Below are 14,232 nucleotides of genomic sequence, written 5' to 3' on the forward strand. Positions count from 1 at the left end.
ACAAAAATGTTGCGTACATCAAGATGGCCCCTTTTCCTCTTTCGGCTAATGTAAATGTGATCAATTTGGTTTACTGTTGGGCCGTCGCGGGAGACCTACGTAACCTTATGTGCTGGTCTACGACGGGAAAGCAATCCACCAATATCCATGTTTTTATTACCACAAAACTCTGTAAACAGCTCCCCATTTTCGCTCATCTCTCCTAGACATGGCGTTCCACGACGCGTTCTGCGACGCGGTCTGCGATGTTTGAACCATTCTCCGCGCTGAAGTCGCCCAAGCGGTTTTGAATGTCCCCCTACGGGATTTTCTCAACCACGCTGTTTAGCTGGCTGTAAAAATTCACTTTCTCCTGCAGCTCGACAGCATCTCTTGACGACTGCTACAGTCGTCGCTCTCATTCATCATTGCAGCCCGAGCTACTGATACCGGTTACTCACGAGGGCTCGCACTCCCGCCCGCGTGTAGAATTGAAGGCGAAGATGAAGAAGAAAATAAAAAGTAATGCAAAATCTGTATCCCAGTGCCACTAGGCATCATCTAGGCAGCTGATTGCTCACGTGTTATTAGACTCGCGTGTAAGGAAAACGATATGAGACTGTGCGTTCGCGATTGCGTAGGTAGCAGAAAGTTTGCACACAGCAATGGCGGGTGCATGTCTTGCGCTTGCGTGAGTGGCGTAAGCGTTGAATGCTATGCGTCTCGTATTCTCTCGCGTAAGAGTAGGCAACGTTGGCTTCTTGCTCGATTTGCAACATTGATTACAGCCTTTGGGTTTTGTAACAAATTGGAGCCTGTGAAATAAGAAAAATAAGGATGAAAATATGAAATTTTACTTTCTTTTTTCTTGGACAATGTTTTGTTAGCAAAGCATAAAAGTTATAATAATAAACTGAGCAAACATCCCGGATTCTACGGGACAGTCTCGGATTTGGATACCTTGTCCAGGATGACCAAGTTTCCCCGAAAGTGTACCGCATTGATTGATTTTTTTTGCGCCATTTTAATGTTGAAATGTTTTAATATGTACCGCTCTCATCTAGAAATTATGTGGTAACTTTATGTAACAGACTTCTCCAAACGTTGACTAACAAAACAAAAAAAAAGATTGTTCCAAATTTGAATACGTCGTTTAGTTTCTGAGAAAAAAAATAACATGAAGTTTCAAAAAGAAGATTTTATAGGAACGGCGCTTCATTACATCGAGTTTGCTCCGCGGAACTAGAACACTGAATTAGGTACTTAGCTCTATAATTTATTTTCATCTACTCCTGATTAAATCGTCACAAAATAAGTATAAAAAAAAATCGGGATTCAAAATTAAAAGGATTGATTTTTTTATATTTTCGGTAGCCAAATCCAGTGTAACATTTCCTCGTTACGCGCCTTGATCGCTAATACCAACGCGAAATTACTTTGAGCATAATCATATGTACGTTCATAATGAGTTTGTTTGAGCCAAAAGTTCAACCAGATAACTTATAAGCTTTTATAGTATAGTAATTGCTGTCACTTCAAGACATTCACATACACTCAAACTCTTCTTTATTACAGTCATACACTACCAGAAGTAGTACTAGAAGCAATTGTTGCTCGGCTCAGAGTAGTTTACTATGTCAAACACAAGGCAAACTGTGTGTTATAGTGGTTCCAGAAGTAACAACAGTTTGCAATCTGTTTTCTTGACGGGAAGTTAAATTGAAAGTTAGTCATAGAATTGATAGTTATTTTGAAGGACCTGTTAGTGGTAAAGGACTTATATTTTCATACCTATAATAAGTATTTTATTAAATTATTCTACTATGTTTTACGGTATAAGGTCTTTCGCCAGCAAAGTACTATCACATAGTAAAAAAAGCTTTGGCTATCGATCGGCAAGTATATGGGATTATATTTTGAAGAAGTCATAGTTGTGTTACATTTAGTATTATTTTCAAAATTGTGTCGATTGCTCGTACAATGAGAGGATTTTTTGTTGTCTTGTTCCAGTAACTATGGTTGTTTAATTGGCAAAGAGGATAGACTGTTATCAATATATGCTTATTACATTTATTATAGTAGTGTAGCTGGGTTTCCGTTATGGTAAAGTATGTTACTGGGAGAGTGTTTGAATGTTATTAATTTTAATAATACCTTCGAAGCTAACAAATTAAAGTTTAGTGGGCGAAATTTAAACATGTCATGTAAATAGCACGAGAACTTAGCAATAGTAAGAAGTTGCTCAAGCGTTTATCATTAAAATCATTTCATATTGGTATCTGACATGGAATACTTCACAGATGAGTGCATCCGATCGCATCAATGTTACAGTTCGCCAGGGCACTGTATCTGGTATCAAACTGCAGCTTCCCAATGGCAGCGAATCGTTTGCTTTCCGCGGAATTCCGTATGCGAAACCACCGGTCGGGCAATTGCGACACAAGCCACCGCAACCTTTGGACAAGTTTCCCAAACCCGTGCTCGACTGTAGTGTCGAACGTGATGTGTGTTATAGTAAAAATTTGTTCACCCAGCAGATGGAGGGTTCGGAAAATTGTCTCTTTCTGAATGTGTACACACCACAGTTGAAAAGTGACGGAAAACTATTACCGGTGATGGTGTTCATTCATGGCGGTGCATTCATGTATGGCAGCGGAAATTCTGATTGGTAAGTTCAATGAAGCATTCCACTTAATTTACTAGACGTAAAAAACATGCATATTACTATATGGATTTCTGGGTGTTTAAAACCAAACATGTTTTGGTTACCCATGTTTCAGCATTAAACTAATCAGAACTATCTACGCCACCAAATATCATGCTCGTAGAATAGTGGAAGTGGCAATATTATATGAGCTTATGCGTTGAAATTATGTAATTAAGATAAGTATCGAAGTTCTAGTATTTGTTTTTATTCTAGCTACTCTCCGGAGTATTTCCTGCAGGAAGGCGTTGTAATGGTAACGTTCAATTATCGCTTGGGTCCACTCGGATTCCTATATTTGCCCAGTCAAGGTATCGAAGGCAACGCTGGTCTGAAGGATCAACTGATGGTGCTCAAATGGGTTAGTGAAAATATTTCCAACTTTGGAGGAGATCCCAACAATGTAACGCTGTTTGGTGAAAGTGCCGGTGGGGTATCGGTGCATCTACATCTACTGTCTCCACGTTCACGTCAATACTTTCATAAAGCCATTTGTCAAAGCGGGTGCAGCATTATGGAGTGGGCTATGCAGCTTAACCCAGAAGAAAAAGCAAGAACGCTGGCAAAACTTGTTGGTTGTAAAGGAGAAAGTGACGCAGATGTGTATGAAACGTTGATGACGGCTCCGGTCGAAGATCTCGTAGGACAAATGCTAGGAGTGATAACAGCCGAGGAAAAACTTCGCGGGTTACCGATGCCTTTCAAGCCTGTGGTCGATTACGAAAACGCAACGGATGCAATTGTGACAAAATCACCTATCGATGTGATAAAAACTCCAAATAGTATTTCTAACATTCCTTTAATGTTGGGAGCAAATAATCGAGAAGGTACTATCATGTTGTTGGATGCCATTAAAAAGCTAGACGTATACGATAAAGATCTTGCCAGACTTATTCCACGTACAGTGAACGTAAGCTCCAATACTTTAGCCAGAAAGGAACTTGGCGAAGAAATCAAGAGATTCTACTTCCGTGGGAAAAGTGTTTGTAAAGAGACTGTTATACAATTGGCTAATCTGATGGGTGATTATTATTTTGTTATCTTCAACAATGCTTGTGCTGAGCTGCATGCAAGATATCAGCACCAATCACCACTATTTTACTATAACTTTAGCTTCGATGGCTTGTTAAACATATACAAAAAAATGCTAAAAATGAATGTCCCCGGTGCTTGTCATGCAGACGAGTTAGCATATCAGTTCTTGTAAGAAATCAATTCTTAAAGCATATTTTTGAACGAACAACCAACTTATAGCTTTCATTTTAGGTTTCGTATCGTTCCTATTGATGTTGCCGCTGATTCACTCGAAGCACGCGTTCGGTATTACATGTGCCGGATGTGGACTAACTTTGCAAAGTACGGAAATCCCACTCCAGTGGATGATTCATCACTATCATTTCGCTGGGATCCAGTATCCAAGGTTGATCCCAATTCCAGGGAAGAGTTCCAGTTGAATTGTTTGAATATCGATGCAAAGCCCAGGATGATCAAAAATCCAGATAAAGGCCGGATAGACTTCTGGCGAGGAGTTTATAAACGTTACAATGAGGATATATTGAAAGTTAAATTATAAAAACTATAATTACACTGTTAAACTATATTGGACTGGTATTTTATTAAAAACATTGCTATGGTTTTTCCATTTCGATGAATTTATTATTGAGTGTTCGTTTATGTGATTTTATAATTATGGTATGAGATACCATGAGATGCTACCAGAATTGTGGAATTGTCTTTGTAGTGCGGGATAGTATGCATCCAGAGCCGTAGCGTGGCATTCTGTCGAACTTACTTCTGCATTCTTTTGCAGTCAGCGACGAAGCTCATTCTGATTGAATGGATGCGGCAACAATCAAAGTTGTCATTACAGTCAATGTTGTTCACTGTTATCGGTCCATGATTACCGACATTCTTGCTCCAAGTATTGGAAGTTGTTGTTATGATTTATTTAATTGGCTTGCCGTTTTAAGACACATCCTGATGATCAAAACTTATCCAATTCACTCGGCTGCCACTCTTCAGTTCTTAGAACACCGTGTACTCGTTGTCAGATCTCGCTCCACAGTCCACTTAATCGAACCATCTTGAATACATAGGTTGCCATAGAGCTACGCGAGTTCATGATTCATCTTCCACTTCCATACTACGTTGTCCTGTACGCCGCCGAAGATCATTATTAGCACTCGTTATTCAAAAACTCCGAGTACTCGCAGGTCCTCCTCATTTCGTGCATTCAGAGAACGACCGGTCTGATGAATGAGCGTTTTGTGCAGAGTACATTTTGTATGGCGGCAGTTGCTTGTGATGCCGCTTATAATACTTTCGAATCTCACGTCGTCGTAGTCGGCAGCATAGAGCCGGGGTTACTCGTGCTGTTTCAAGCAATCGTCTCCATTTAACTTGATCTTGGGCCACTCGGTGCCAAATTTCCAGTCATTTCAAAAGTCGCAAATAACTTTCGACCTGGTCCAAGTATCTTGTACGTTGAGCCCCCTGTTCGTGGTTCCGGTGGGATTGTTGAAAAAAACTGTTTTCATCGCTCTGTCGTCCGGCATCCTTCGGCGGCATCGTACCGAGGGGAAAAGTAGGCCCGATTTCTCGCTTGAATGCGCCGCTAAATCTCCTTACTAGTATTGTTGCCCGTGGTCACCAGTGATCCCAAATACATGAACTCATCCACCACTTCTAGTTCGTCGCCGTCAACGGTTACCGACCGCGGGAGAATCTCACGGCTGGTGGCAGTTTCCGTCGTCATCAATGAGTTAAAGTAGGTAAATTCGTCGACTACCTCGAGCTCAGCGCCGCCGGTCACCACACTGCTACTGCCTAAACGCATCGGTCAGCCACAGTGCCGCCGACCAGTATGTAGTTTGTTTACATATTTACCGTTAACCCAATCTTCTCAGCTTTGCGCTTTAGTATGGTATACTGTTGAGTCACCGTTGTTTGCCGACAATGTCGATGTCGTCGGCAAAGCTGACGAATTGACTAGATTTGTTGAAGATTGTGCCGGCCTGTTATATGCGCTTGGTTCATAGCACTTTGTAGCGCTATGTTAAACATCAGAAATGAGAGATCATCACCTTGATGAAGTCATCTGTGTGATACGAATGATCTCGACAATACACTCGCAATCCGAACACAGTACAGTGTACCATCTATCCTCCATTTAATGAAATTCGTGAAACTGTTCTCGTCTTTGATTTTGCATAGCTCTTTTCGGTCGATGGTATCATGCACAGCTTTCTAGTCAACGAATAAATGGTGCGCGGGAATTTTGTATTCATGGCCTTGGAGAATCTGCTACTGAGTAATATTTGATCTGTCGTTGACCGTCTTTCAACGGTGCTTGCTTGATGAATTTCCACAAATCTGTTCGCAATTGGTGCTAGTCGGTGAAAAACGATTTAGGAGACCGCTTTGTAGGCGGCATTGAGGACGGTGATCGCACGGTAGATCTCACAGCCAAGCTTTTCGCTTTTCATGTACATCGGGCAGATAACCCCATCCTTCCACTCTGATAGTTGTTCAGTATTCTACATTTGATCAATTAGGCAATGCAGCAAAGTGGTCAGCTTTTTTGTCCCGTTTTACTTACTTATTTAGGTGGCTTGCCGTCCCAAGGCAAAGCATGTTGAACAAAGTTTCTCCATATAACTCGGTTGAAGGCTACCGCTCTCCAATTGCTCGGACACCGAGTGCTCTCCACCAGATCTCGCTCCACCTGGTCTAACCATCTTGCTCCTACTGGATTAGAGGCGAACACCTTCTTTGCAGGGTAGTTGTCCGGCATTCTTGCAACATGCCCTGTCCATCGTATCCGTCCAGCTTTAGCCACCTTTTGGATACTGGGTTCGCCATAGAGCTGTGCAAGTTCATGGTTCATCCTTCACCTCCATACTCAGTTCTCCTGTACGCCGCCGAAGATCGTTTTTAGCACTCGTCGTTCGAAAACTCTGAGTACTCGCAGGCTCTCCTCGAGCATGTCCATAGCTCTTCCTGGTCGATGGTATCATATGCGGCTTTGAAGTCAACGAACAAATGGTGCGTTGGAATTCTGTATTCACGGCCCTTTTGGAGAATCTGTCGCGGTGTAAATATTTGATCCGTTGTAAACCGACCTTCGACGAAGCCGGCTTGATAAGTTCCCACAAATCTGTTCGCAATTGGTGATGGTTGGCGAAAAATGATTCGGGACTGCACTTTGCGGCATTGAGAAAGATGATCGCTTGATAGTTCTCACTCACAGTCCAACTTGTTGCCCTATTTGTAGATTGGGCAGATAACCCCATTTTTCCACTCCTCCGTATCCCAAATTCTAACAATTATCCGGTGCACGCAAACGGCCAGCTCTTCTGGTCACATTTTAATAAGCTCCGCTCCGATGCCATCTTTCCCAGCTGACTTGTTCTTCTTTAGCTAAACTATCACTAGGTAGTCAACGTAGTCCGAGTCAACGTTAGCGCTTCGATAGGATCTGACGTCGATAATATCTGAGAAGTGCTGACCATCGATCAAAACGTGGTTCATCTGTGATTTTGTTTGATTTGGTGACCTCCAGGTGTACCTGTGTAGGATTATGTGCTGGAAAAAGGTACGCTCCAAACTCAAGTGATCTTTCCCAGCCCATTTATTGTTCTTTGACTACTTGATACCTCTTAAACTTCGTGTGTCGTTGAGACTGGTTCCTCTTCTATGTTTGTTGGACCATCGAAATTTCTTTCCCGAATGCCATGGTTCTTCGCCTATGTGCGATCCAGGTGTTCATCGGCGTACTACTTTTACCTTTTGGTCACCGCACGATCTGTGTCATCGAAATACTGCCGTTCTTATTCCGATTCCGATGCATTTAGTTTCTAGTAGATTTGTAGAACTTGCGCGTTTACTGAGAAGGATGTTGCTGCTCTAATTCCGCATAGTCCTGCAATTACAGGCAGCGATTTTTTTCCAGATAATTTAGCTTATAATTTCTATAATTTCGTTGCATCTTTTCTTCACACGACTTCATAACTCATTAAATATGTATCCTAGCAAAAAACATTCTTCAGAGAAAATGTGTATTTTAACATAGTGAATAACTCTAGAACACTTGAAAGAAATTAAAAAACTTTTTGCATTTTCAAAACTAATCGTTATATTTCGCAACCAGTTAGAGATAGATAGTTACTGTATTCAGCAAAGTTGGTTATTTTATTGAGTTCTTCAACTTATTGAAAGACATTAAATTTTTTTGACGCAATAAGTGAATTCACGGTCACTCCAAAGGTTTAAACAATGCGTTACATTTTATTGATAAACATTTCCATTGAGGTTTGGTCCCCCTGGTACATACTGCTGCGTTCCGTACAGTTCTCTCTATAACGAGACAGGCGGTATTACAATCGGCAATGATTCGATCACAACTATGCCATCAACAAGCAGACGCTATGGCTGTTCATGCGGTTTCCCACTTCCAGGTTATCTGGTATGATTTGATATTTAAATATTTATTCATTCGTTTATTTATATATTTTTACATTTAAGCTGGGTAAACATATTCTATGAATAACACATACGTATGTGTGCTCGCTAGTTTATGGTTATAACGCCCCGCTAACCGTTCTCTCTTAATAATTGTAACAAACATATGTGACCGATTGTATATCATATCATCTCATTTCTTCACCCACAAGTAAACCACGTGCATCACGCGCCGACTGATATTAATTGAATATTCTTTCTCTTCCCTAGAACAATGTATCAACATCAATCGAAACAAATGAATGTGTGGTAGTGGCCTAAGATTGTACAGGCAGATAATGTACATGTGCCTTTATCTCGTAAGCGGTGATAGTAATTGAATCTCACGAACGACGACGGTAGAAGTTTAGTTACGTTTCAGTTGATCGCAGCCGTTGTTCGGATTTCAATATTTCCGCCCATGTGAGGGAAAATGGTGGATAAACGACCGATAGTACAAATTAAACCAGGAAAAATTGCTGGATTGGAAGCTACTCTCCCAAATGGAAAAACTTGGTACAAGTATAAAGGGATACCCTACGCTGAACCCCCAATTGGTAGACTTCGATTCAAGCCTCCAGTTCCACTGGAGAGGTTTAATTCCTATCCGTTGGACTGCACCATGGAAAGAAATGTTAGTCTTAGTAATAGTTACATTCCACCCGATAGTCAAGCATCAGAAGATTGCCTGTTTTTAAATGTGTTTACACCAACTCCACCTACAAAACAATCTCGAGTGCTATTACCAGTAATGGTTTGGATTCACGGTGGTGCTTTTTGTAGTGGGAGCGGCGATCCTTCAATCTACAACCCAGAATATCTGGTACAGGAAGAAGTTGTGGTAGTGACTTTGAACTACCGTTTAGGTCCTCTTGGTTTCCTTTGCCTACCGTCGGTTGGAATCTATGGAAATATGGGACTCAAGGATCAACGACTTGCTTTGAAGTGGGTGCACGACAACATTCGAAACTTCGGTGGTGATCCTCATAACGTTACCTTATTTGGTGAAAGTGCTGGTGGATGCTCAACGCACTTTCACTGCCTGAATGAAGAATCAGCGAAGTATTTTCATAAGGCTATTTGCCAGTCAGGTGTCGCTACTAGTTCGACGGTACTACAAATTGATCCAGAAGTAAAAGCTCGTCGGTTGGGACAGTTCCTCGGCTGTCGAGGGAATACAGACTCTGAAATTTACGGTAGAGTATTTTTTAAATTCAAATTTAAAGATTAATAGAACTTTTTTTCTTATTTTAGACTTTCTTTTATACATATCAGCGGAAGAAATCGCTGTTAAACAAAAAGGTGCTTTGACGGAGTACGAGCAAACGCTGGATTCCTACTATCCATTCAAACCAGTTATTGAGGTGCCAGACTCGGAACATCCAATCATATCGGAGAATATTCTCGATACTCTAGAACGGCCTAATAGGGTTCTAATACCAATGATTATAGGAATCACCAGCGAGGAAGCAATTTATAAAGGCAATTCGTTGATAAACAATATGGAAAGGTACAAATCCGAGCCATATAGATTTGTACCAAGTTCTCTGGATGTTCCAAAAAATCTCAAATTATCGGTAGCCCACAATATCGTAAAATTTTACTGCGAAAGCTCAGAACCCACTGTCGATAATCTGCTAGGTTTAACCAGAATATTTTCTGATAACTTATACATCATTCCAACTTTATTGACGCTCGAGTTACATAACATTTACCAATCCATGTGAGTAGCTTAGGAAGATTTTCATGACAAAAAATGATTATAACAATGATTTCAGAGCTCCTGTCTACTTCTATCAGTTTGCTATGGAGACCGAATTAAATAAATTCCGTCAGTTATGGAAAGCTCCAGATTGTCTGCGAGGTGCATCCCATGCAGACGATATTTACTATTTATTCAGTTCGTCGTACTTTTACACGAAAGCGATAAAAGATGGATCCAAAGCAGACCAGATGAGAAAGCTTATGTGCAAACTATGGACCAATTTTGCAAAAACGAACGACCCTACCCCGGAGAGTTGTGATTTAGGATTCCGATGGGTGCCTTACCGATCTGCCTCTGACGAGCATTGTGTAAACTGTTTGCAGTTGGCCGATCAGGTGAGAATGGTAGAGAATCCATACAACGAGAGACTGCTGTTTTGGAAAAGTTTATATAGTCGGTACAATAGATCTTTTTTGAAGCCAAAGCTGTTATAATCTAAATGCCTAAGTTTCTTATATATGCAAGTTGTTAGTTGATGTACTTGTTATTAACTTATTCTCCACTGAATTGTATTATCGATTTCGATGTTAATAAACCATATATTTAGAAATGAGAATTACATAGTATTTTTATAACACTTATCTATGAATTTAATTTACTCATTACTATTTATTTGATTAATTACGTACAGAAATGTGTGTTTAATTTTAATTTTCTCAACTGATTTGGAGTGCCTCTTTAAAACAATTTTATAAGGTCATTACTAATATTTTATAAAGTTCTTGTCCATCTTACGTTGGGTAACTAAAGGGGGGTTGCCACGAAGGTTCCGTCAAATTCTGGCTCAACTTACCCAGCTGCAATTACAGCCAGGATACATAGAATGGTATTAGCAAAATAATATTAATTTTATTGAAAAAAGTATAAATTCACCAAATTGTCTAGATTTTCCATCGAAAAATTTTGTGCATTTTTCAAGCGTAAATTGAAGAAGTGCAATAAAATAATCAAAGAACCATCCGATATGGAAAAGTGGCGGGAAAAGATGACAGATACGGTGACACTGTCCACTGTGCAAAATATGATGGAAGGGTTTCATCGAAAAGTTCGAAAGCTCATTTTCGTATATTTTTCCTTAAAGCTTATTCTTATTCTTATTCTTATTCTTATTAATACCAACACAGCCACAATAAAGGATTCCTGGAAATAATTTTAAATTATTTCTAATTATAGAAATATTTCAAATTATTTTCTTGTCTGTATTAACATTTGCAAAATATCAAAGATATATTGCAAATGTTTAATCGGCCAGGCCAACTGTGAAGCATTGCCGCAAAGACGATTATAAGAAATAAATCTTGTGTGAATAAGTTATTCATACATAGATGCATTTCAAAATCAACAGGGGAAGAAGAAACGGGGACGTCTCGTACCAACCGTTTCTGATTAACTGTAAATTGGTTTCGTTGGGAGTATCTTTGCTAATAAAGGTTAAGTTATACTCCGGACCCTCGGGGATGAACTTATGGCATTTAGACCAAAAGCCCGGCTGCTATTGGCCAAGGTTATAGCGCCTTATTTCGCTCACTGAAAATATATAAAATACACCAGCAACCCAAAAGTAGATAATTATTTTGGAATATATAAAAATTAACTGTGCATAACTGTACAAAATTCGCCGTTACCGTCACTTAAAAATTGTCGAAGAATAACTGAATCAAGAATCTTCGAAACAAGATGTCCGAAGAATCGAAAACTCTCCCCTCCGGGAAAATAGAAGACTCCAAACTTACATTGCCCTTTGATTTCACAGTAGAGTATATAAAGAATAAATAAATATAAGGAACGTCCTCACCGATTTCAAATCTGGTGCTCAGGTTAAATACAACGCCAATCGATGTCACTTGAATCGGCCATGTCCTTAAATATTTCCGGAATACTATGGATAAAACGACGAATCTCGATTCAGTGGGTAATCAATATCCACTCAAAGCATCACACGAGAGCCAGAAAATGTAACTCGAAAGATCGCATTCTTTTTGATTAGCTGATTTCACATGATTCGCGATGATTACTTTACACTGCACAATAACCGTTAGGGAAATGTTAAAAGTTTTAATAATGAACGAAAAACGAAAAATTCGCGACGTCAAAATTTTTCACACCCGTTCAGGCTCATGGCTTACTTGTCTCTCTTTCGTATATTTTTCCTTAAAGCTTAATAAAAAAACCTATAAAAGCTTATTTTAACAAATTTTGTACTATGGAGAAAATTTTGTGTGACCAAATTCTAAATGGAACTGACTTTATGACACCACGATAATGACTCGTCTGTAAGCTCTTCGCATTATCTATAACGTAATCAGCATGATGATAGACAAAAATGCATCATTAGTAATGTGCACATCGTAACGGTAGGTTCGTAGAGAGCATTTATTGTATATTGAAACTAGTAAATTTCTGCTATGGAAGCGATAACACAGCTAGCTGCCGGAAAGGTTAAAGGACGCAAATTTCATTTACCAAATGGAGATCCTTTCTATTCATACAAGGGAATTCCGTATGCTCAGCCTCCTATAGGTGCACTGAGATTCAAACCGCCAATTGCGCTGGAGAAATTTGATGACGTTATACTTGATTGCAGTTACGAAAGAAACTCGTGCTATTCATTATCATCATGTCCATCATCGGTAGCAGTCAGTGAAGATTGTTTATATGCCAATGTCTATACACCGCTGAGTCCGAACGAAGCAGGTCTTCAGAAGAATCTGCCCGTAATGGTTTGGGTTCATGGAGGTGCGTTCGGTGCAGGTTCTGGCGAATCTTCAATGTACAATCCACGTCCTTTGATTCAGCAAGGAGTTATTGTAGTGACATTTAACTACCGATTGGGTCCTTTTGGGTTTCTGTGCTTACCATCAGCGAACATATACGGAAATATGGGGCTTAAAGATCAACGGATGCTCCTTAGATGGGTACATGATAATATTTCGCATTTTGGAGGTGACCCTAGTAATGTGACAATTTTTGGGGAAAGTGCCGGAGGTGCATCAGTACATCTGCTGTACTTATCGGAAAGCTGCAAACCTTACTACCATAAAGCTATTTGTCAATCAGGAGTAGCGGTTTCTTGTTGGGTAGAACAACAAGCTAGTGAAGCTAACGCTATCAATCTAGCAAAGCGCCTGGGTTGTACGTCGACTTCGTGTGATGAAGTTTATGGTAGGCTTTTCTTATGGTTATAGTTATACGTTTTTCTTATTTTATTTTTATTCAGATACCCTTATGACAGCTTCTGGCCCTGATTTGCTGATGCACTCAGATGAAAACTTGATAAATTGGGATAAATCAGGACTTAGGTTCTACTCTTTCACGCCTGTAGTAGAGCCAAACAATGCAGATGATCCATTTTTAACAGAAAATTATATCGATATTATCTGCAAGCCGAACCTGAATACGGTTCCGCTAATGTTGGGAATAACAAGCAACGAAGGGATGTGTTTTGCACCGTATCTACTACAATTACCTGATTTGTTTTCAAATGATCCGGAAAGATATGTTCCGCCGCAACTTCCACTTTCGAACGATCAGCGTTATATTGTTGGTGAAGAGATAAAGCGGTTCTACTTCGGAGAAAAGAAAGTTTCACCGGAAACAATATCATCTCTACTAGAATACGTGTCAGACTGCATGTTTGTGATACCCGCTTTAGTTGCGAGTGAGTTGCATTCAAGATATCAACACAGGTTAGGAATTCTAAAATAATGTACGCTTTGTAACGTATTACAAAGAATACCATATTATTTCAGAGCGCCGCAATATTTCTACCGTTTTGCGTTCAAGAGTGAGTTAAATTTTATTACATCACTAGTAAATGCCGCAACTGATAAGGCCCTCAACATCGATGGTGCTACGCATGGTGATGACTTATCCTATTTGTTCGACAGTGAGTTCTTAGGAGAAACTGAGTTATTTAACTCCGACGCCATTAAATTCCGTCAGATCACAATTCAACTGTGGACCAACTTCGCCAAATTTGCCAATCCAACTCCAACCAAGGAGCAGATAGGATGCATTTGGTGCCCGGTGCAACCAATCGACGTAAAGCAAAAAGATTATCCATTACAAGTACTGAATTTGGCGGATCCGGTTGAAATGGTATTCAACCCATTTGAAGCCAGGGTTGACTTTTGGAAGCAGCTCTTTGCGAAGTTTGGTGGAAATTATCTTGACCATTGCATAGTGAAGTGACTGGAATGATGTGTTATTGTTATATACCTATGTACCTTGATTCATTTATGGTTATTACTGGCGAGTCGACGTTGGGGCATACTACGAAACGTGT

At 40.0% G+C, this 14,232-nt stretch overlaps 2 protein-coding genes across 6 annotated transcripts; both read left to right on the forward strand.

Annotated features, from left to right (window-relative positions):
- Positions 1-1,606: 1,606 nt before the first annotated feature.
- On the forward strand, positions 1,607-10,495 carry LOC128738293 (juvenile hormone esterase-like). Of its 5 annotated transcripts, none has more exons than XM_053833316.1 (4): positions 1,607-1,704; positions 2,280-2,647; positions 2,900-3,886; positions 3,950-4,306. In XM_053833316.1, the coding sequence occupies exons 2-4, from the start codon at positions 2,280-2,282 to the stop codon at positions 4,254-4,256; spliced, it is 1,662 nt and encodes a 553-aa protein (XP_053689291.1). In that variant the 5' UTR covers positions 1,607-1,704; the 3' UTR covers positions 4,257-4,306. The 5 variants fall into 5 exon arrangements, with proteins under 5 accessions (XP_053689291.1, XP_053689289.1, XP_053689293.1 ...); XM_053833314.1 differs by having other exon boundaries at positions 1,620-1,747; XM_053833318.1 differs by lacking the exons at positions 2,280-2,647; positions 2,900-3,886; positions 3,950-4,306 and adding exons at positions 8,414-9,378; positions 9,458-9,905; positions 9,961-10,495 and having other exon boundaries at positions 1,630-1,747.
- Positions 10,496-12,349: 1,854 nt separating this feature from the next.
- On the forward strand, positions 12,350-14,232 carry LOC128733529 (para-nitrobenzyl esterase-like). The gene is made up of 3 exons (XM_053827179.1): positions 12,350-13,109; positions 13,165-13,633; positions 13,697-14,232. Exons 1-3 carry the CDS (start codon positions 12,353-12,355, stop codon positions 14,136-14,138), a joined length of 1,668 nt encoding a protein of 555 aa, XP_053683154.1. The 5' UTR covers positions 12,350-12,352; the 3' UTR covers positions 14,139-14,232.

The sequence above is a fragment of the Sabethes cyaneus genome, chromosome 2 (assembly GCF_943734655.1).
Source record: "Sabethes cyaneus chromosome 2, idSabCyanKW18_F2, whole genome shotgun sequence".
Taxonomy (NCBI): domain Eukaryota; kingdom Metazoa; phylum Arthropoda; class Insecta; order Diptera; family Culicidae; genus Sabethes; species Sabethes cyaneus.

Coding starts and splice junctions, on each gene's coding strand:
- LOC128738293 (XM_053833313.1), top strand. Junction 2,648..2,899: donor GGCAGCGGAAATTCTGATTG/GTAAGTTCAATG, acceptor TTTTTATTCTAG/CTACTCTCCGGAGTATTTCC. Junction 3,887..3,949: donor GAGTTAGCATATCAGTTCTT/GTAAGAAATCAA, acceptor CTTTCATTTTAG/GTTTCGTATCGTTCCTATTG.
- LOC128733529 (XM_053827179.1), top strand. CDS start 12,353: ATGGAAGCGATAACACAGCTAGCTGCCGGAAAGGTTAAAGGACGCAAA. Junction 13,110..13,164: donor TTCGTGTGATGAAGTTTATG/GTAGGCTTTTCT, acceptor ATTTTTATTCAG/ATACCCTTATGACAGCTTCT. Junction 13,634..13,696: donor CATTCAAGATATCAACACAG/GTTAGGAATTCT, acceptor ATATTATTTCAG/AGCGCCGCAATATTTCTACC.